At 37.2% G+C, this 23,826-nt stretch overlaps 1 protein-coding gene across 3 annotated transcripts in view; it reads left to right on the top strand.

Annotated features, from left to right (window-relative positions):
• Positions 1-23,826, top strand: part of KLHL32 (kelch like family member 32) — a 123,122-nt gene that overhangs the window by 30,354 nt on the left and 68,942 nt on the right. For all 3 annotated transcript variants that reach the window (XM_077174730.1, XM_077174732.1, XM_077174731.1), the window contains exon 4: positions 18,460-18,567. In XM_077174730.1, coding sequence (XP_077030845.1) covers positions 18,460-18,567 — 108 coding nt within the window. The remainder of the gene's footprint in view (positions 1-18,459; positions 18,568-23,826) is intronic.

Genomic DNA, 23,826 nt, shown 5'->3' with positions numbered 1-23,826 from the left:
GAGGCAGTGGAACAGGCTGGTCCGAGAACTTGTGGCTGTGGAAGTTTACAAGGCCAGGGTGGATGGGGCTCTGAGCAACCTGGTCCAGTGGGAGGTGTTTGTGGCAGCAGGTTTGAAACTAGGTGATCTTTACCCTTTCAACCCAAGCCATTCTATGATACCATGATAAATACAATTTATTTCAACTTGAGATTGGATTTTTGTCAAATGTAAATGGTTGCTCTCAAAGAGGAAGCTATAATAATTTTAATAATTTCTTTAATGTGATAAAACTTATTTTCAGAAACAAGTGTTTCCAAGACATAAAATAAAATATTCCCTGGGAAGTGTGATTCAGGCAATTCCAGTCTAATTCCAGTCTAGAATTGGAGTAACTGAAAAATCGTGTTTGCTCATAGGAAAAGTATCCTTTATATGAGGCAGTTCTACTAACCTTTATTACAATGTGCCCACTCAAAATATTGGACCATCTGTAGCTGTGTAGTTCACTGGTATTTTTAAGTGTGAGTCATCCTGTTGTTAATCAGAGACTAAAGTTGAAATTAATTTAAAGGTCTGTTTTCTCTTACAAAGTAAATTTATTAAATATTTTGTCTACACAGTAATTGTAGCGTGATGAACTTCGTTATTAGGATCTTTTTGTCTTGTTACAATAGTAATACAATATATGACAACTTCTCTATATCTCTGATTACCTAAGCAGGCTTTTTATCTTCCTGTCAGCTCTCTCTGACTTTTGGTTAGAATTTAGACTTAATTTATTCTGTGTATTTAAGAAATGTTATTAACCTTAATGTGACTTTTGCTGTGACGGTGTTGAGCCAATTGATTGCTCATTTTTTGAGCTTATCTGCATGCTTATGGGTTTTGCTACAGCATTGTTTGTACTGCCACATTGCTGATGTTGCTTCATCATGATGCCCAGGCCCTGCTGTAACAGAGATTGCTTTGCTTTTTTATTTCCTTTAAGCCCAGTGCACAGAGAGGGATTCTGGACCTTTCTACTTGTAGCAACTGCTATGTATACTTGCCAATTATAAATATAGTTCCTGTTCTGGTTTGGTTGAAATATTTTCATAAGGGTGCCATATCATCTGTACCTGTGACACTCTTTCCAGAGCTTATGGTTCCCTGTGCATAGAAACATCATGGAAAAAAGAGCACCTCTGCCCGGTGTTTCAACAGTGTGGTAGGAACAGCTTCTACTTTGGTCACTTATTGATTGATGTTGAGATTTGGGGCACTGTGATTTATCCTGTTATTTCCAGTTGAGTTACTTGGTAATGAGTGGACAGTAATTGCAAGTTAAAATCTTAATGCCCTTTATTGCTACATAAATATTTTTTATTTTAAAAGTGTTGAGAGAATGCTTTATGCAGCATTGAGTAATTTGATCTGCCTCTAAACTTCTGTGGTTTAGTAGGATGCATTTTTCAGACTTTAGATATTAGCTATAAATATGGAACTTGTGCTTTCTGAAATCAGGAAAACAGGTTTTTATAAATAGACAAAAATCTTTTTTTAGAATATTGTGAAGTAAGATCTATATTGTGGAGGAGGATGGCAAGAAGGTCACACTATGTTCCTAATTCTAATAATTTAGAAAAGCAAGAGTCAATTAAAAAGTAATAATGTTTTCAGAGAAGTTATTGATCTTTCTATATCTAGGGAGATTTTACCTAATTTGAGCTACTTGCGTATTCTTTTTCCAAGAATTAGAAGAATTAATCAAGCTTAATTTTAGAGTTGGTAAAAAGAAAGAGGCATTTCCAGAGGATGATAAAGGAGAATAGCAGATTTATTCAGAATGACATGAGTGATGATCTGGAAGTGCTGGATCTCTTTTAAGTGGTCATAAAGGCAGGGTCACATGCTTCAAACTTAGCTGTTATTATTATATAATATTTTTAGATAATAATATTTTTAGCCTTATTTTTTTCTCTGGAGGAATTCTTAGACAAAACTCGAAGGTTTTCTAACCCTAAAGTCATTTATTGCCATGTGAAACTTGCCAGGATGGACCTGCTGCTGGCCCAGGCTGAACCAAGCAGGGGAGGATAGTAGCACCTCTGTAATCTGTTAAGGGGAAAAAAAGGTACTGTACAGACGTAATTGTGGCCAGAGAAGAGCAGGGTGAGAATATGGCAGAGGAAATATGCACAGAAAGAGAGGCAGGAGGTGCTCCATGTGCTGGAGCTGATGTTCCCCTGCAGCCCATGGTGAAGACCATGGTGAGGCAGCTGTGCCCCTGCAGCCCATGGAGGTCCACGAGGATGCAGAGATCCCCTTGCAGCCCCTGGGAGATAGCCTAGCCAGAGCAGGTGGATGCCTGAAAGAGGTGTGTGGAACCCTGGGAAACCTGTGCTGGATCCTGGCAGGGACCTGCAGACCCGTGGAGAGAGAAGCCCATGCTGGAGTTTCCTGGCAGGACTTGTGACCCTGTGGGGAATCCAGGCTGGAGCAGCCTGTCCTTGAAGGACTGCACCCCGTGGAAAAGTGACCCACATGGCAGCAGTTTGTGGAGAACTGTTGCCTGTGGGATGGACTAACACTGGAGAAGTTGATGGAGAGCTGTCTCCCCTTGGAGAGACCCCACAGGGCAGCAGGGGAAGGACTCTCCTTCCTGCACAGTAGCAGAAACTGCTGGTGATGAACTGACCATAACCCCTTCCTTGTCTCCATGCACTGCTGGGGGAGGAGGGAGAGCTGACAAGGAAGAAGAGGTGCAGGGAAATTGTTTTTAAGGTTTATTTTACTTTTCACTATCCTGTTCTGGTTTTGTTAGTAATGAATTCTGTTAACATCCCCAGTTTGAGTCCATTTTGCCCATGATGGTATTTGCTGAGTGATCTCTCCTGTTCCTTATCTCAACTCATGAAATCTTCATAATATTTTCTCTCCACTTTCTCTCCATTTATGAGAGATGCTTTCAAATGCTTTCTCTCCATTTATGAGAAAGCAGCTTTGGTGGGTACCTGGCATCCAGCCAGCATCAGTCCACTACAGTCTTTTTTCCAGGTCTCCAAAAATATGTTCAATTCTATGCAGGACTCTATCAAAATGAATAATTTGTTTTTACTTTTTTGCCACTATTGTAAAATAGCTTCTATAAGAGTCTGGATGTTTGCTTTCCATGGAGGGTTTGTATAATTTTCTGCAGTTTTGTTCTGTGTCTACTTTGATTAAATTGTAGTGTTTTCTTGAGCAGTATGTTTTCTTAGAAATTGATACTTATGTCTTTCTTTTACTGGAAAGAAAAGTTTGTTAATGCTTTAGAAGGATAACTAAATGTTATCCTTCTAAATGTCATTTTACACACTGGGGCTGTTGGACCCACTTGTGTGAGGAAGAGTGGACAGAGAAGGCCAGAAGTTTCCTTATCAAATTTTTTTTGAGATTATAGTTTGGAGTAAAATCTTTTGCTTTTCTAAGACAAGCTGGAGACCTGAGTTTCAGCAAAATACTTAAAGGCCAGCCTTCTAGGGTACCAGCAGGCCTTACATTCTTCCTGTTGGTATAGTTAGTCTCACAGTTCCAGCTGTGCAGAAACATTGACATTTAAATCCTAAGAGTAACTCCTTGTTTGGATGTTTGTTACATTTGTACACCAAAATTTTGTGGGTTTTCTCTTCATGAAAAAATCCCTTAGGGTATTGGATACAAAGACACTGTACACAAAGTTAAACTGCAAGATTAGACACTTGAAATTTAGGAATTTAAATTTATTTTTCTGCTCCTGAAGTGCTACTTCTTTCAAAAGGTCCTACGGAATATAATAGTTATCTCCATACTCTAAAAGACTACTATAAAGAATTGTAAATATCTATTTTTTATGTGTTCTTTTTAAAGCAAGAAACATAATTTTAGACAAACTTTTCCATATTGACATGCTGTGATTTGCCATTTGTCTCAATCTATTGCACTGAGACAAGGCAGTTGAGTTAATATGTGTAACTGTGATAGCTCTAGCAAGCTAAGTCATTTCCAATTAAAAGATTCCTCTGCTTTTTTCCCCTCTGGGAGCAAGATGAAATGTTACTGCATGACTTCATTAGTAGGCATTTACAGTGTTGGCAGGTGATTATATAACCTCAAGATTTTCTTCTACAAAATGCATTGGTTTTACAGTCAGAAAAACTCTTCTTCCCTGCTTTTCATTTGAGTGGGTTTTTAGTTGCAGGACTTTGATCTTTCTCAAAAAGATGCAGATTTTTCATATAATTTAGATGAACAATTATATCAATTATCTGGAATAGATTTTTAAATGTCAATAATATTCTGATTCTTTTTCCACAAGGAGCATGCTCAACTCTTAGAAGAATTTTTCTTATCTGAAATGAACTAGCGATAATAATTTTGCACACAGACTTTGTACTAATAACTGCCACAGTTGGTTCTTAAGCAGTTTCTTCTCAGGGCTTTTCTGTGCTCTCTTTCCTGCCCATTATCAGATAGTTTCCTCCTTTGTCCACAACATTGCTGATTGTTCATATTTGACAGTATATTGCATTGTTTCATGATAAGGCTAAGGAATTAATTTTTATAAACCAATCCCTGAGGACTGAAAGGGTGATTGATGCAAATAGCTTTTGTAGTCCTATCAATCATAAAGAGGAAAAAGCTCTCCCTGATATGTCTTAGAGATAGATCTACAGACCCAGTTCTGAGAAATCAGGGTTACCTGCTGCTTTTGCAGTATAGTGTAATTTTGTCTTTGAGTATTTTACAATTGCTATGTGTCAACTAAAAAAACCAGTATCTTCCTTTCTATCATACCCTGAAAGTGATGCTACTTAGACATTGTCTTTCCAGATAACCTTTAAAAATGTAAGCTCTTCCCATTGGGCCAAATCAGCTCTGTTCTTCCAAACAAAGAGTAGTTCTGCTTGCAGTCCTTCCCTAGCCCCAAGCCACATATGGATAGGTATGGCTGCTTCTAAACTTCCTTCCTGGAACACAGGATAAGGAACAATGGCCAGAAATTTAAATAAGAGAAGTTCCACCTCCACCTGAGGAAAACTTTTCATTGGGAGTAGCACTAGAATGGGCTGTCCAGGGAGGTCTTGGATTTTGTGTCTGGTTTTGTGAACATGTTACTTATATGCCACCTGTTGAGAGTGAGAACTCAGTGCTGCTTGCTTCTCATTAGAAAGAAAGGAACTTGTCTAAAATAGGAGGAGGCCTGGAAAAAAATGGAGTTAATTTACTAGGATAATATGAAAGTTTAAATACAAATTAGAATGTTACTACTAATTATTCAGTTATTCCAGTTACAGTTAAGTGTCAAGAAAGCTGCACATTCCTTCACTTCTCAAAATATTGTTTGATATAGGCAATTCAATTGTTTTACTACGTTAAATCAAAGCATTGGAAGTAATATAGCATGGACAGGTGTGAGGTGTCTTTTATAATGTTCATCTGAACAAACTCTTTTACTTCTGCAGTATATACAAAAATGGTTTGCAAACTTTTTTAAGGTTTCTAAATAAATACTTTAATATTCTTCGAAATGAAAAAAAAAAAGGAAATGTATCTGGGTTATATTATTTTGTTCATCCTTATCTTTGTATTTAATGAGTTTTTATTCTGTGAGGCTCTGAAGCAATTTTTCTTTGCTGCAGACAGAATTCCCACTGCTCAGCAGTGTTGGTTCTGACAAAAACATCTACAAGAATATTCTCTTTTCTGAATTCTGTGTTCAAATTCCCAACAGTTTTTATTCAGCCTGTGTAAATATGTTTCTGTTGCAATTCTCATAGTTCATGAATTAATTCATTGCAGTTGTGTTGGATGATAGCCAATATGTGGTGGTATCATCTTGGGTTTTTTAACTTTTCCTTTTTTGAAGACCCTGTATGGTAAGTGTGTGCACCATGGCTGTATATGGCAAATCAGCTCTGCAGTTAGTGAGATAAGCCATAGCATAGCAGGCTGTGGCTCAGTGTCTCAGACTGGTGTGATAACAACATGTGCTGTTTGGCTACTGAACTGATGCCTTCTCTCAGTTTAAAACCAGGAGAGAAAGGAGTCATTACCGCCATGTTCCTCTGGTTGTCCATTTTCTTCACCATGTTCTTTGCTTGCTTCAGGCTACCTCAGTTCAGTTTTGCAGTGCTGCCATAACAAGTATTCTGACTGTGGGCTGGGCTCAGCTGCATTTCTGTGTGGCTTAGTGTTTGCCCATGAAAACCAATTTATTGGCCTGTGGCAGAGAAGCATTTTGTACCTGTGTTCTTCTCAGTCTCTATAGTCTGGTGAGGAAGTCTTGTGTTTCAGAACATTGTTGGATGCAGTAGATGCTCTTGTATATCTTGTAGTCTCTGTCAGTATCTTCCTACACAACCTTGGGAGAAATAAAATTATTCTGTGGGTGTACTGAAGCTGAAAATACCCGAGGGAATTATTTGGGCAGCATATCACTTTAAGCTTCAGTGACTAGGACCCACATACCATTTTGATAACATGAGAAGTATCCAACAAAAGAGACAGAGAGGTGTTAGAATTTTTTAACATTCTTGAAATAGCTATTTTTCTTTTGGATACCCCCTCAGGGAGTGTTCTAGTCTCCTCTGTTTGTATAAGAAGCCCATTACAACGCAGTTCTGGCTTTTGTGTTGCACAACATGATTGTTTGAAGTTTAGAGGAGATACCTGTCTTTTAATAAATTCTTCAGTTGCTTCATTGTCAACAGTGCCATTATTTTACATCCTTTTAACACCTTCATTTTAGTAGACTGAAATATAATGTTAGCTAATTGAATTCATGTCACTGTAGGCAGTGAATCTTGTAAAAGGTTGGATTCACTTTCACAGTGAATCTCGTGAAATCAGTGGAACCTTTGCATTTGACTGTCCTGAACAGCTTTGTAAAGTTCTGCTGGTTGCTTATCTTTGGCAAGAGTTAGTCTGTTTGAGTCAGCCAGGTTGCAAACTTTAGACATCAAAAACTTCTCTAAATCCCAGTCCTCTCACTGAATGACCTAATGTGTGAGTGGTGAATGGATCAAACTGCCTTTCAATCTAATCTCAATCACCTGATAGGTAATAGGTCAAAGGAGAGAGATGCCCTTAGCAGCCTCAGGTGAGAGCATAAGAACAGCCACACTGAGTTGGATCATTGGCTTCTTGCTTTAGCAGCAGCTCTTTGTGATGTCTGGTGAAAAAGAGTAAATCCAGGGTAAGTGTATGTGGTCTGTTCCAGAGAATTCCCCAGCTGTTTTCATCTCAGGGATATTTCAGAGCAGAGTGTGATTCCTGTCTGTTCAGCAGTCCTTAATAGGTCTTTCTTCTAAGCTTTTATCTTCTTTCCCATTGGGCCTGTGTAAGATTTCTCATCCACCTTACAGGGTGGCCAACTGCCTGCTGTGTGAAGATCTACTTATGTTTCTAGTCAATCTGATTTCTACCAGTTTAATTTGTTTCCTTCTAGTTCTTCTATTGGAAAAGATAATCATTGGTTCTTCTCATGTCACTAAGTCATCTCTTTCCCTGAAAACTCTTGTCTTAATCAGATCTATTTAAATGCAAGCTGTGCAGGATGCTTGGGGAAGCTTCTTGCCCTTCTCCAAAGTTTTGACAGCTCTGGTATATGTTTTGTGAGCTGAGGGTAAGAGAATTGCATGCAGTAGGCAAGGTATAAATTTCTATACAAGCATAGGATTGATTTCTGTTTTGTTGTCTCTTGCAAAAAAAATTTCTAAGCTTTGATTACCTTTTTAAATTTTTTTCCCATTTTTATTGCTGAGGACTGGGATGATTTTTTTATTGAACTCGTATGTTCATTTTTATAATTGCCATTTTAGAAGCCAGCTGCTTAATCCATGCAATCCTTTTACAGTTTATCACATTATCCATGCCTTTACTACTTTGCACAGCTTTGCCTCGATGGACTTTCTACCTGCAGTGCTCTTGCCCTTTTCCAGAACTGCTCTGCATATGTTAAACATGAGTTGCTCCACAGGAATCATCACTCCCTGTGAAAACTTTCCCATCTTTCCTTGTTCACTGTTTTATGTATTCAGTCATTATGTACCCAGGCAAAGATCTCTCCTCTTTTCTCTCTTGCTTAGTTTGCCTTCCAGGCATTTAAAGGCCTCTGTCAAAAGCTTTTTGTGAATCCACATTGTGAAAAAGCAATGGTTACAGCCCAGCATAACATACTCTTTGCCATTAGGTTGCATCCATCACTTCTATATGTATAGAACACAAGTTTGTGTGTGTGTGTGTATGTGTGCAAAAATCAAATTATCATCTCCTCAGACATGTGGAACATTCTTAGCTACTGATGAAATAACCTGCCCTTCCAGGGCCACAGAGTTCCAGTTTTGCAAATAGGTAACAAATGCACACAAAGCCCATTTTATATAAAAATTAGGAATATTAAGACAATGTATTACATGTTCATCTGCATTTTCAGGAGCTCTTGTACCTGGCACTTAATCATCTACCTTGCCAGGGTTAGCTTTCAGCCAAGAAGGAATAGGTATCAAGCCTGTGGAATTTATGGGAATAATTAAATTAATGTTGTTGTGGTCTGTTAGCTAGGAAGCTCTGTTAGCTTGTTTGTTAGAGTTGAAGGAAAAGCCAAAGGATAAATGGGAATGGTTAAGTGCAGACAACTAAAAATAAAGTGAAGAGATGATTTTATAGAGGCATTTTTTCCAAAGGAAGTAGCTGATGGAGGGTAGAGCTTAGCTGATGATGAAAACTACTGTGACAAATGACTGCAACATTAACACAAGCTTGGTTAGTCAGGTCATTCTTCTTTTATTTTGCAAATTGTTAAAATGTTTGTTTACTTTTTAGGTTTTTATCAGTAGAAGGGTATGAAAGAAACAAAGAAAAATAGTCAGTAAGCTGGTTTTATTACTTTGCCTTTGTATGAAAGAATTTAATAAATATGTTGGTGGGAATTAAGGGTGGCACTTCAGCAAAATTGTACTATATTTTTAATGGAAAACAAGATTTAGAATCATAATGGAAAATAGAAATATTTTAAAGGATATGAAGGTTATCTAGTTCAAACCCTCATAAAATGGGCCAGATGGGGAAGATATGTAGTGCAAACTCTCATAAAATGAACCATTTAAAATTTCAGCATTAGACTTTTCACATAACAAGTGTGCTTTTGCAGTTAGGATGCAGAAAAGAAGTAATTGCCATAGTTTACTATTGCTTGGAACATTTGGATGTCAGTGCCTAATGACATTGGCATCCCATTATATAAATGGCTTCTTAAAAAGGTAATTATAATAACAACTAAGATTGTTACTATAGTTCTGTTAGATTAAGCCTTGCTGTACAACTGTTATAGTAGAGCCTGCATTCACTAAGGTGGGACACTTGTTCTCATGGTATTGTATGAAATATGTTTTTAAAATGAAGTTCCTTAAAGGTGTCCAAGCTTGGATCATGGTTTTTCCTTGGAGACAGGAAAAAAAAAATCACAAGAAGCTTTGCCTTCCTGAATTAAATGTATTGTGGTAGTTAAAATGCTCGTTCATAAGCTAAGTGACTTTTATTGCAATTTTATTCTGGGCTTGCTTTTGATATCACTTGCTAAAATCATCGAAGGATGTGAACAATAGGCTTATGCATTCACTGGGAAGCATTAAACCAATTTAGGCCAAAATTTGCAAATGTGACTCATGCCTTTCTGTGCTTGACTGGAAATGCTGGGAAAAAAATCTGGTTTTAGTTATGCTGCTTTCTTCATTCTCCAAAAGGCAGGCCTGCTTATGGGTGTCTGTTGTTAGGATAGACTGTACCTTATTGGCGTTTTATGCAGTGCTTTGCACAGCAGTGTCCTTGCAATTCAGTTTTCTTGCATCTGCCTTAAAATAAACAATAATCTTGATATTCAGGACCACCTGTGGTGACTTATTAATTTTGAAATATTGGGACTAATCACTTTATTGTATCCGCAATAGTTCACAGTTTTGTGTGGTTTTTTATTCAGATACCATGTTGCACATGGAAACTGTAGAATTATTTTGTTTTTATGGAACTACTTAGATTTTGAATATAAGTCTTTTACGTGATGATGCAGCAACTCATTATGAGTAGCATGCTACAGAATTCCTTCTTCCATGTGGCTTAAATTACATTTGTGTACCTAAGCAGAGCTTGGGGGAAGACACATGGCACTGTTAAGCTCTGACTATCAAAAGATGAATTATGTTTAATGCAGGTTCAATCAAGGATATAACTTGCTAGCAACACATTTTCGGGGATTTTTTTTGTTTAATTTGAAGTTTTTGTTTGTTTGCTTTTGGTGTGTTGTTGTTTCAGGTTTGTTTTGGTTTTGGTTGGTTTTTTTTTTTTTTATCTTGAAGCTTTTATTTTGTCCAGGAATAAAGACCCTCTGTGTTGTTACAACCAAGAAAATCACTTTGTTCTTGATGGAATGTCCAATATACAAACAGGAAAAAAGTCTCACATCCTTAGGTTCTCTAAACAGTAAGGTAGTTCTTTATTGCAATTTTCATTACTTATTTTGAAGACTACTAAGAAAGTAATATCTTTTTGTATCCAGAGTGTGACATAATAAGTGCCTTGTACATATCCTTGATTTGGTAAGCTCTTTGGGGCTCTGTAATTATGTATCACTGTCTGACACTGACGTACTAAAAGAAACACCAAAGGTTCAGTGGAATTTGCTTTACTAACGGTAATATATGACACTTGAATACTGTGTATAAAATTGTATTGTTTGCTGCTCAGTTTTATTTCTTTAACTATATATTCTCTTAAACTATGAATGATGGCTGACCTTTCCATTTCATAGGATTCATTTTAGTTGCTTGGCAAATGCTTAAAAACCAATATTTAGGTAAATTTCATAGAGCAGATGAATTATTGCAGGCTCAGATATCAGTGACTGATGTTATGTGACATTTTCTTTGTGAATTTATATGGAACTTTTTTCAGAAGAATTCTGTAATGAGCCTCTTAATCATATTTCATGCAATTGGTATTGATGGATATGTTTTTCAGTGTTCAAGAGACTCCAGAGGACATGGCTGATTGGCAGATGATTGATTTAGGATAGACAGGCTTGAACTGGGAGGGAAACAAAGCTAGTTATAAGAAGAACAAGACACGTTTTTACATGCTGTAAAGAAACATTTGCATATTAAATTGGTTATTTGGATAAGTATACATTGCACATCTAGAGCATAGTTGATATTTGATGTGGGCATGGTCATCTGTCAAAGCAGTGTTTTGACTCCTGTTCATAGATTCTGAATGTATTCTTTTTTGTTGTGATAGGTGAAAACAGCAAAGGAAAAATGACATGGCTTATGTAATGAAGAATAAGAACATGAAGCTAAGGACATCCAAAGGTTATTTCAGGAGTGATGGAACAAAGTAGATGAAATAGATTATGATTTATTTATTTAATATTACTGTTACATGAACAGGGAATTGCTATCTTTACTACAAACTGCAAAGTGTAATGTTTTGACTCGAAAAAGTTTATAGCCCAGATAGAAAAGAGTATGTCAGGACTGGATATTTAGTAGCCCAAGTGACAGATAAGCTGAGGTCCCAAATCAGAAAGAATGTGCCACTGATCAACAGATCATTGATGCCAGTAAGATTTCTCACAGGATTAAAGTTATACATGAAATGAAAACAATCTTGAGGTATCACATCATAACTGAGTTCCCTGAGCAGTATGGGAAATTGATCTGAGGTCTCTGAAGTGTTGGTTTACTTTCTTCATAGCTTTTCTGATGTCCAAGATGAGAAGTACAATCCATTTCCCGTTAAAAAAAAGGCTATGGAAAAGATGAATGTAGAATTAAATGCATTCCCCATATGATGTGGAAAGTAAATTTGAATAAAATACTGCCCTTAATGAAGATGCCAATCTATTTTAAAATATTTTTTGAAAGCACTCAATCCAGTATCATTTAATTGTGGAGGTAGAAATTTGAGATGACAAACCAGCTCATTCCAGAATAAAACAATACTAGATAGTGTTAATTACTTAGAAAATTCAATGCAACAAGATGAATAGCTAAGGAAAACCTTGGTGACTTCATCGATCAGTTCTTTAGCAATTAATTTGCAAAGTGGAGGTAATTCTGAAGTATCCCAGGACATTATTATTGTGCAACTAAGTCTGTGGTTGAGCAAGAATTTGTGTAGGTCAGGGCTATGCTTTGGTGGGAAGATCCAAATGTTTGTTTTGTATTATAGTAGACTTGGATCTAGGGCTGCTGGTTGTTACCAAAGCTGTGTTTGAGAAATCAGAAGGAGGAAATGTTACTCTCGGAGTTACTGTGGGTTGCTGTAGCAAGCTCAGCTTACTTGTCTGTTTTTGAAAGCTTAGCTTTCTTTTGAGTGTTGCATTTAAACTTGAATAAAAAAAAATGGAAAGTGATGAACCTCTCTTCACAATCTTGCTGAGGGAACTTTGAGATATTGTAGAGGTTATTGCTATGCATTGATGCCGTGTACTTCTTTACTCCTAGAAGAGGGAAGGTATTTCTTGAAAGCCTCAGGTCACAGCAGGTAGTTACTTATGATTTCAGTTACAGAGCTGTCTTTTTAACAGCATAAGGCATAACCATTTGTTCATTTAACATAATTTACCTGTCTCCTGACACTGCATATGTTTTAAACCGTTTCTTGCCTTTAAAAGGCCACTAAGATATGTGGAATTCACTGGCAAAATTTGCTTGTTTAAAGTATGTACAACTTGGTTAAGTTGTTTTGTGGTTGTTTGCTGTTTGCTATGACTGACATGGCTGTAAGGCTGATGTGTACAAATGAGGAAAAGCTCATTACTCTCATGGATATGGAACACCTGAGTAAGTAAGAAAATGACTCAAAGGCAAGGAGCAATTTGTATGTCACCACTGTGACAGTGAGCAATTTGTATTTTGGGGATTTTGACACACATCTTGTGTGTCTGTTACCCACGTATGTGTTCCTGGAGTGGTATGTTGTGAAGGAGTCCATATATGTTGCTGCAGTGCTACCTGACTGGTAAAATCAATGCATCTGAACATTTTAACAGTAATACATTATTCTGATTTGGTGTTATTTTACAGCTATTGTGCATTTTGTTTCTGAAAGCTAAACAACATGCTGAGCACGGGAAGTCAGATACAATGACTGTGCTAAACACCTTTTACTTTGACAATTTTGCCTGGTTGCATCAGATCTGCTCACATCTAAGTCTATACACCCTGTGGTTGTGTGTCATTCAGTTTTGAGCTCTTGTTTACTTTTGTATCCTATGTTTGTAGAAGACATTGTTTTTATAAAGGTGCCTGAGACTGCTCAGGGCCAAGCAAATTGTGTAACTACAGGTGTGCTCTGTGTTAAATGCTCACCAGCTTGCCACATTTCTTTGAAGTCAAGTTTTCAAGAGTCTGAGAATTTTTTTATGGCTTGAATATTTTTATCTAAGGACTGTGTGTTTTGTTTTCTTTTTCCTTTGGGAAAAGGAAAAAGCTTTGTTCTGTAGCTTTGTTTCTGTTTCAGGCCAAGATTAGAAGAAGAATGGAGGATTGATTCTTTCCTTCCTCCAAAAAGAGGAGCTATTAAAGTATCTGCCTGCCTCACAAAAATAAGGCCATCCAAATCTGTAGCAACTGAAATAAGTGTGACCTCAGGTGGAATTCCACAAATGGAATACATCCATTTGTGTCAGCATGTTGAGACCTGAATTTTGGAGGTGGCAAGTGGATTGTACTTACTTTGCATTGGGGCATTTGGTTTACTTACTTAAAATCTTAACTGAAATATCAGAGTATAAACAATCAATCTATTTACCACAATGTTGCCTAATTATATGATTGGGTGGCAGACCTAGATCTGTATTATTAAGAAGCCAGAAAAAATTGTAAGTCCTCTCATCAGTGGGTTTTATTATAAAAGGGATCTTTGGTTAACAGTGGCAACTTGTACTTTCAAGTCTCCTGAAGGTCTTGAAGCAGAAATGAGGCATAATCAAATAGATTTTATTTCAAGCTGAAATGCTTTAAAGTAAAGTGTAATAGCATTGTTGAATTAAGCCAATAAATAACATTATTAACATTTCATGCTTAGTCAAATTTGGTAGCTTTTCTGATAGGGTTGACTTTGAGTTGTGCATTCGTCCAAATATTTTGTATTTCATTTGTTTTTCTTGTCTGTCACTTCTGCATTCACCTGAGATATTTATCTTATTGCCTTGTTTTTAATGTACCCAAGGGAAAAAGAAAGTAGTCTAGTAACCTTGTATTAAAAACATGACTGATGGATCTATATAAGCTCACAAAACCTTAGAGTGTTTTCAGGGATGCGTCTGAAACTGGAGTTTAACAGCTCAACTGTAACTCATTCTCCAGATATTGGTGAAGTCTCAAATCTGAATGTAATGGTCCATATTTTTTTTCAGCTGAAACTACAGTATTCAGGTACAGGAGTGCAAATTAAAGGCTGAGTTTGAGTTCAACTTCTGCCTATGGTAGAACAGATTTTTTTTCATGCTGGATTAAACCTCAAAAACTATCAGGCTAACAAGGAAATTTGCCTGCTGGTGAAGGCAGTGTGGATCAGTGAGCAGTACAAAGTTCATTTAAGTGGGAGATTACTTTCCTGGAGGCTAATCAAGTTCAGCTGAATGTGAACTGTCTGAGGACTGTTTCAGGCCTTGTCTTTTGATCAAATTCTTTGGCCTTGTTTCCTTAAAAATAGATGTAGCTCCTACTCAGTTTCAAAAGCCTTCACAGAATATTTGAGGTGTGACTACCCCGGTGGACAAGGGAAGAGCTACAGACATCATCTATCTGAACTTCTGTAAATCCTTTCACCCAGTCTCCCACAACATCCTTGTCTCTAAATTAGAGAGAGATGGATTCAATGATAGGATTGGTAGATGGAGGAGTAAGTGTTTGGACAGTTGCTTCCAGAGGTAAATGGCTTAGAGTTTTGATGGGCATCAGTGACAAGTGGTGTCCCTCAGGAGTCTGTATTGGGACCATAATTATTTAAAACCTTAATCAAAGTGATTGAGTGCACCCTTGGCAGATTTGCAGATGACACCAAGCTGGGTGTTGCAGTTAACACACCTGAAGGATGGGATGCAATCCAGAGTGGCCCGGACAAGCTTGAAAAATGGGCCCATGGGAATCTCATGTGGCTTATTAAGACCAAGTGCAATGTGCTGCACCTGGGTCTGGGCAACCCCAGTATTAAGGCAGGCTGGAGGCAGATGGAGAGCAGCCCTGCTGAGAAGGACTTGAGGGTGATGAGAGGCTGGACACGAGCCAGCAATGTGCACTCACAGCCTGGAAAGCCAAACATGTCCTGGGCTGCACCCAGAGCAGTGTGGCCAGCAGGGAGAGGGAGGGGATTTTCCCCCTCTATTCTGTTCTCATGAGGCCTCACCTGGAGTGCTACATCCTGCCTTGAGGTCCACAGTATATGAAGGACTTTGACCTGTTGGAGTGAGTCCAAAAGAAGGCCACCAAACTGATTGGAAGAAAGGTTGAGAGAATTGTGTTTGTTCAGACTGGAAAAGAGAAGGTTTCAGGGTGTGTGTCCTTTCATTATGTAGAGGGACTCTTCAAGAAAGCAGGAGGGGGGACTTCTGATAAGGGCATGTAGTGATAGGACAAGGGGGAAGGCTTTCAGTTTAAGTGAAAGAAAGTAGGTTTAGATTAGATATTAGAAGAAATCCTGTACTGTGAGGATGGCCAGAGAATTTGTGGGCACCCCAGCCTTCTAAGTCTTCAAGGCCAGGTTGGGTGGGGCTTTCAACAAGCTGGTTTAGTGGAAGGTGCCTCTGTCCATGGCAGGGGGGTTGGGACTAGATAATCTTTATGGTCCCTTCCAACCCAGACCGTTCTGTGATTCTCCACAAAGCCACAGTTTTGTGTCTTACTGGCAGCTTCTGATAGCCCACTGTACTCTTAGGCTGTATCTGTAGTTATAAATAAGGTGAATTGAGGGCTTGTTTTCTGGCCCTAAAAAGACTGGCATAACATGGCTTGAGACAATATGGCCTCTGTGAACATTTTGGCTTTGTCCATGCTGCCTATTTGGAACAGCCATAGCTTGAGTTATGTCCTGGGCCATAGTCTGGGCATTGCCTGGGAGAGTGCTAATTGGCAGGGGTCAAAGCTCTGCTGGAACTGTGCTTTTATGCACTGTGGGTGATTATGGACAGTGACTGAGTTAGTTGTCTGATCCTGCTGAGTTTACTAAATTATGTGTAGTAATAAATCCTGTGTGAAGACCATGTTGGAATCTCTGGGTTAAAATAATCTCCTTAAGGTAAAGTTAGTAAATGTACACAGAAGTCATATAGGAATGATTCCTGGTTTACAGATAGGATTCAGTCAAGTGTTTCTTTGTATTTGTAAGCTTGACTCATTGTGTGGAATATTATCCCTTGACCAGAATAAGAGATGTATTAGTAACCACACTGTCTTTAGATGGTTCATATGCACAGGTCTGTAGTGTGCAGGTTGTTTCTGTAGCATGGTTGGAAGACATAATAAGGCACAGAGCATCTTTTACCTCTCAGCATTCCCAGCCTTTCTGCAGGCAGTTGGTGTTGGGGTTGAGGGTATAGAAGGTGTGCAAATCTACCCCTTAGCAGACAGGTGTTCCTTTGAGACTTTACTCTTTATTCAGGAATTGGTGTGTGAAAGGAATATTTTCCAAAATACTTATCTAGTGGTGAATTTCTGAGAAGAGAAAGAAGAGAAGCTTATCTCTCCCAGACAGCGACTGCAGGTCTGCTTTTCCAGAGTAGGTGGCTGATGAGTACCTTGCAGCTCCTGGCAAGCTCTGAAGCCTCACATTAGCTACTAGATGACAACAAAATATTACATTTTTAATGGGTAAGAAAAGTGGCTGAACTTGTTAGAAGTTTGGGGTTTTTTTTTTCTCCCTAGGTATATTTCATGGCTGTGTCTTACTGTATCTGTTTGATAAAGCTTTTAAACTATTTGTTGCTTCTTTTCTGTTGCCAGTTTGGAAGAAGCCCTGATATCACTTTAATTCAACAGAAATTGCAAAATCAGAAGGAATGACTGTGTGATAAATGTCATTCTTGTTTATATTGGATGATTTCCAGGAAACATATTTATGCCAAATTATGGTGTTTTAATGATGAAAAGTACTAATATTTTCTGAAGAAATTACCTATTTGCAGGAAGCACTCAGTTCTTGCAATCACCTGAGTCTAGGTGAAACATGGAATAGTTTGGGTAAAGATGATATAGTCATTCATATGCGCTAAATAGTTATAGAGGGTAGGGCTTATTTTTTCCCTTCAAATTCAGCACTGCTTCTGGACAGATTGCACATATGAAATCCAGTGAGCTTGTTGACTGTCTCAGCTTCTACAGGTATCAGCCAGAGTATAGAAAGAAGATAGCAGACACAGTTATATCCATGAGAAGGGCTTTGTTACTGGAGTTCCCCAAGGTGTAGTGTGGTAGCCTCCCTAAAGACATTGAGTATAGCACAAAACCTACTGGGGATAAGTTTAGACTTTCTTTAGTAATGGCAGATGGCAGAAGTGTTCAGTTTATTTGTTCACAGTTTACTGCTTAAAAACTCTGAGTGGTGTGTTTTGTTAAAAAAGTGTGGGAGGGTGTCAAAGAATGGAGAATGGGGCTGATAATTAGGGAAGGAGTGGTAAGCAGAGGAAATGCAGCAGGAGTGCAGGTTGGGAGGGAAGAGTGAAGGGTAAAGAAGTTTAATGGGGATGAGAAGAAAAAGATTCTCACAAGGATTCACAGGACTGAGTATGATTGCTTCATTCCAGGGGGACAGGGAAGACAAATGATCTGGAAAGTAAGGCTGGATGAAAGGGAGAGTTGCTCTCCTCAGTGGTATATTCAGGGAAATTCCATAGCACCTTGCCTGTCTTCAGTTTAGACTTTATGATGTGAGAAACTGAGGCAATAACAAATAAAGGGAGGTTGTAAGTTTGGTGTCTGCATCTCCATCATTCCTCTTCATTTCATAAATTGACTACTGCATTGCTCATATTGCAGTCTAAGATGCTGATTTGAAAAGGATTGCTTATAAAAGATGGTTTTAACTGCCTCTTCTTCTCAAGTGGTTGTGTATGGCCTATTCCTCCTTATATACAGTGATACTATACATAAGTATTGCTTTTAGTGGTTCTTGTGTAGATTATTCTTTTCCCAGAGTCCAGTTACCTTTTTTATTGAATGATACCTTATTGTGTGACTGTTCTCACTGATTTCACCTGAATTACTTAATTAAGAAATATACGTATATTGAAGAAAATTATTTCTCTCAGTTTATCTAGAATAAGTATTTATATTTCTTTAATAATAAAAGGACTGAGTTACAAGACTGATTGCTCTGGTGTTGCTGAAAACTTGGTATAGATCTCATTCTGACTCTCAAGGCTGTTGCTATTTGGAATTCTTATCCAAAATTGCTTAATGGCATTTCTGTTTTTTCCCATAGGCAATGTTCAGTCTCTGCATGGTTGAGAGTGAAGCTGATGAGGTGAATTTGCATGGTGTCACAAGCCTTGGTTTAAAACAAGCCCTGGACTTTGCATATACTGGACAGGTATTGTACAGTTCTTCAAATTAAGCAACACAATCAAAAGCAACTACATTAAAAACTGAGTATGACCTTTTCAGAGATACTAGAAAATATTTTTCTTGTGCACTGCTCAGTACATGCTATTTTGATTTAACAGATCTTCATTTTCATGTACTGTGGGTGGATTTTTTCTTTAGAAGGATTGTTTAATAAAAACTGCTTTATGTGCATCATTGTCAGGTAGGAACCATGAGCTTGCAAGCCCTTTTTATGGCTCCCTGACTATTCATAAAATCTTAATGTGAGTTGAATCTCCTTGCTAAATTAAATGTAAAGAAAAGTGTCTCTCTTACAATAAATATTTATAAACTCTGCTGTGTTTGACAAATTATATAATTGAGGGGAAAAGTAGTCTCTTATTCTCTGGACAGATGCAGTTGAGGCATCTTTGTAAATGCTTATAGATACTATATATCTGCATTTTGGCCCATTCATTATGGTACTTTAGAAAATGAAGAGTGATGCTCCTTTTCCCTCTGCCTCTTACCAAATAAAAGCTGCCCAAAACAAAAACAAACAAACAAAAAGAAATAGAAAAAAAGAAGTATTTATGGCATGCCATATCTCTGCACTGCATGCTTGGAGAGTGTTGCTGCGTGACTTTGTCTCAGTTCAGAGTTCATGGATAGTGAGCTCAGAACACTCAGCTATTTTTGCTTTGGACTTGAAAATTCTAGATAACCAAACTATTTCTGGAATATCACTACAGCAGTTGTGTCCATTGACGCACTAGTGACGTTTATTAGTTAATTTTGAAAAGGAAGGCTTTAATCCATACTGTGATATTCTGAAGAGTTGTTGGGTTATAAAAATTTAAGGCATCTGCTTCCATATTGTGAATTGAGTATATGGCCTTATGTGGGGCTTTTTGTTTTTTTTCTGTTTTTATTTTTAAAGGAAACTAAGTAGAAATAAGGGGGGAAAAAAATTAAAGGGGCTATTTTTGTCACCAGCCCAGAAAACAGTTATGCTTTAGCATTGGTCTTGGAGACTAGCACTTGAATTTCTTTGAAAGAAAATTGAGTTTGTTCTGCTTTGGAAAACATTGTTTATTCAAAGATATCTTTGATATCAATGATAAACAGAGATGCCATACTATATTAGTGAATTAACTACTTGTCATCAGTATGCTTTTCTTTCTTTCAGTTGAAAGCTTTTGTTAAAAATGGAGTGTCTGATGAAAATGTTAGGTACTTGTACATTGTCATATTAGTAATTTAAAACTATAGGTTGATTAAACTCCCGTTAAATGAAAGTATCATTTTAGAAGACGGGTTGTAATTGATTTCTATCTGACCCATCCCATCTGCTGTGATTAGAGGCATTCCCCATCTTTCTGCAAAATACAAAGTCTAACAAACCTGTGTAAAATACATTGAGAACCTTTGAAAGGATGGATGTGGCTTTTATGTAACCCAGCAAATGACCCCAGGTTGCTTCCAAGATAAAATCGTCAGATCCCTAGGAATTATGTACCTTCTGTCATTGGTCCTTAGAGACTTTTGAGTCTCTCATTTTCAGGCATAGCCTACTTTGAATAAGTGAGTGGGTTTCCTGAGTCAAATATAGATGTGCACGTATGTAGCTGCTCATACATAGAAGTGATTATAAGGCGAGGCTGGCTCTGTCGTGTCTGTCAGATGCACCAAGTTCTACTTGGATGCAGAGACAGGTGAGAAGGATTCTGTAAGAGTTGTTCAAAGATGCCTTTGAAGCACAACTCAGTGAAATGTGGGTCTGAGAATTAGCAAAGTCTGGTTTCCCTTTCATCCTTGGAATTCTCTTCTGGCACTGTGTTTGTATTGAGCATTGCTTGGGGTCTGACTCAGACTGACAGAATCTGAGTAAATATTTCAAGGTAGTGAGTGGGAGTAATCCACAAAGGCTATTAATAAATAACTGGATTACTCCATGTTTATATCAGAGAGTCCTGAAAAAAGAATTGTCTTTAGCTTGGTTTGCAAACTCTTCCTGTTTTTATAAGACAAACAAAATCTTTCTCAGTAATCCAACAGTCACTCATGCCAAATACAACCTTATATTGCTCTGAAAATATGAGTATCAAGATGTGAAGAGACTCTTAAAAGCGAAAACCATGAACTCTCTCCTTTTTTTTTTTCCAGTCATATTTGGCCAAAATGTTAGTTCAAAAAATTGGTGTTTCTCTAGGTAACTGTGGAACTCCCTAAAATATCCATGTCTAAACAGAGAAGTAATTAGTTGCAGCTTTCTTCTCTTTACTTCTTTAATATAGTATGCTTATATTTGGCACATTACACTTCAAATTGAGTGCAGCTTTCTGTGTAAACTAATATGCTGGAGACATCTGGTGGAAATATTTAATATTGCATGATGGCAATATTTGGTGTCTGCAGTTTTTGAAAGTTATTAAAATGAAGAAATTTAATTTTTAGAATGACCATGAAATCTGTAATTAAACTCTGTCATCCTTGCCTCTTTTTGTTAATTTGAAATCTTCCTGCAGACTTCAAATACAACCTTCATCTTCCTGTCCACTTAGGTAGACAGTACCTTATTGTAATTACTCTTGAAAATATTTTGCTTTATAGGAAAAATTGATTGTTCAGAAGAAAAGAATATATCAAAAAGATATCAAAATTCAAATTAAGTATAAATAATATAACTCCAACTGAACTAATCTATAACTATGATCCTTAATAATTACAAAGAAAGAAATTTTGGTACAGAAATAAATAAAAACTGACAAAAGGAATGGCAGTAGACTTTGATTTTGTTCTTTGCATGTATGTTCTCAGTAATACTTCAATAATAAAATCTACAGGAAAAGATGTCTTAGATATGTTTCATCTTGTCCATAGGCATTTTACTATGTAATCCCCATATTCAGAATTCAGAGATACAGCTCTTCTTTTTAGGTGACTCTTTTCCTGTTGCAGTTGCTGTATCCTTTCTTCCCAAAAGGGCTTTTAGGTCATTCTCTCTTTTCCTTCATAGCTGGCAGTGGTAAGGCCAGGCAAGAGTCTCAGCAAGTGGATCACTCTCCCTTTCTTCTCTCAAGGGCATTTTTTGAGTGTCAGATGTGCCTTGGAAGGGAGATTGATCAAGTTACAAATCAATTTACAAACTATATGTTTTAGAATACTCATGTAGAGAAGCAGTTCTAGGCAAAGAGTTTGGAGCTCACAATTCCTGCTGTCAAAATAAGAGCCTATGTCACTGTGTCAGAGACTCATGGGCATTGTTGTATACTCTTTTTGGCTACTTCTTAAAATTCTAACCAATTTGTTAGAAAGAGACATAATCTTAGAGGAATGGAGTAGCCACTAAATAGGCCAGTGTGGTTGTCTGATAAGTCAGGGGAGCACTGGCTTTAATTTGCAGTGGATGATTGTGATCCTAATTCAACAAAAATATAAACTAAGTCCCATGCATACTGAAATGCTTCAGACTTGGATCTTGCTTCTTTGTTAATATATGTTCTATCATATGTCTTTAATCTATGGTAAAAATATTTTGTATTTAGTTAGAATTTTATTTGAGGACTTCAGAACACATTGCAAAAGCGAGTAATCCTCATCCTTATTTTTTTGCATCACAGGCAGGAAATTAATTTGGGAGAAAATAACTTTCCAAACACAGCACAGGACACTTGTGGCTTCTTCGTACATAATACCAAGTTCTCCTAAGACCTATTTTCCTAAGTGTTTATTCCCCTAAACTCTAACTTTTGTTTTTGTATTAATAGAAATTACATCTTCCCTAATTTATAATATTATCCTGAATTAGTAAAGCAGAAATTAGTGAGGAAGAATTAGTGAGGAAGCCCTTATACATGAGGCTTTTTATGTTCACCTCTTTCTCCCATAGTGGATTTTGGGGTAATTTGTCCTGTGATGCCTTCTTAGCCCAAGATTAACACAGCCTTGCTTCCTAACTACGGCATGTTGAAATGTTTCCTTTTATTGAAAGCCACATACAAAGTTGCACTTACAATGATTCAAAAATAGGCTTTAAACTTTGTTATTAGCATATTTAACAGGTTTTCTTTTACTCACAAAATGCTAATGTAGAAGCAGTGTTTCATTAAAGGTAATATCAGTATATTATTCCAGTTGCAAATCTAGAACTTCATTTTATTTTCAGGTATGTTGCTCCCAATATTACTTCAATGCATTTCCAGTGTGATCCTATTTAACTGTTGCCTTTACTTTGTATTCAGTTAGTTTGAAAACTCTCATTCTCCTAACAGCTATTATTACTTTACCAAACATGTTTCAGGTATTGGTAGAATACCATCACGTGATTTTTCAAATTCATGCACACAAACCCCTGGTTAGTTAAAGTATTATCTTACAGCTCCTTTTTAAAATTGTTCATTTAGCTTTGTTATTTCTTTAAAAAAAGCCATGAAATAGTAAAAGATCTTAGATAGTAAAGAAATAGTAGAAATAATTATTATTTCTAAGTACCACTATTTCTCCTTATGATTTCTTGGATTCCTTTGTAGAATCTTGGCTTTCATCTCTCATCTGCTCCCCTCCTCATCTGATGCTGGCAATTTTTCTAGCAATCAACCAGTATTTCATCTGCTATTTTTAGTTAAGACCAGGGTGAGGCAGCTGTCAATATCTTAGTGCTCCTTATTGTGTTGATCCTCTCTAGTGGGTGGAGGTGTATTGTAAAGCTGTATTGTGATGGTTGATTTTCTTGGGTAAGTGACCCACTGCATCCTGTGCACAGCAGTTCCACTGGCTGCTTTTAGAGTAAAATGATTCAATTCAATTACCTGCTGTCCCTAGCAAAAGTGAATTCAGTTCTTTTCTACTGGGGGACAATATGCCAAAATGATGTATAACTGAATACAACAGGTCTGTGTCTTACTGTAAATACTTAATATAATTTTTCAATGCAATTTCAAAGCAAAAAATGTCAATTTGATACTTAGATTTGGACACTTCATTTTTCACTTCTCTCAGGATAATCTTTTTTCTGTATCTAGCAATAGGGGTTACAGCTACTAGGTCCTAGGTTCATAGTTCAGCTGCAGAGTGCCTAAAAGGCTTAGACTAATACGGAGATGTAATTAACTCACTTTATGCAGTTCATTGTAGAGAAAATTAAATACTTCACTTTTTTTGCTCTGGACATAAATTTAGCTAGGGACAAGACAGCTTTTCTAATGCTGAAAGTGATTAAAGTAATGAAACACCTTCCCAAAGAATAGTGAATTTGCTTGGAGTC

This window comes from Agelaius phoeniceus, chromosome 3 (assembly GCF_051311805.1).
Source record: "Agelaius phoeniceus isolate bAgePho1 chromosome 3, bAgePho1.hap1, whole genome shotgun sequence".
NCBI lineage: Eukaryota > Metazoa > Chordata > Aves > Passeriformes > Icteridae > Agelaius > Agelaius phoeniceus.
Note: the sequence above shows the minus strand (reverse complement) of the source record. Positions and strands in the feature narration are given on the sequence as shown.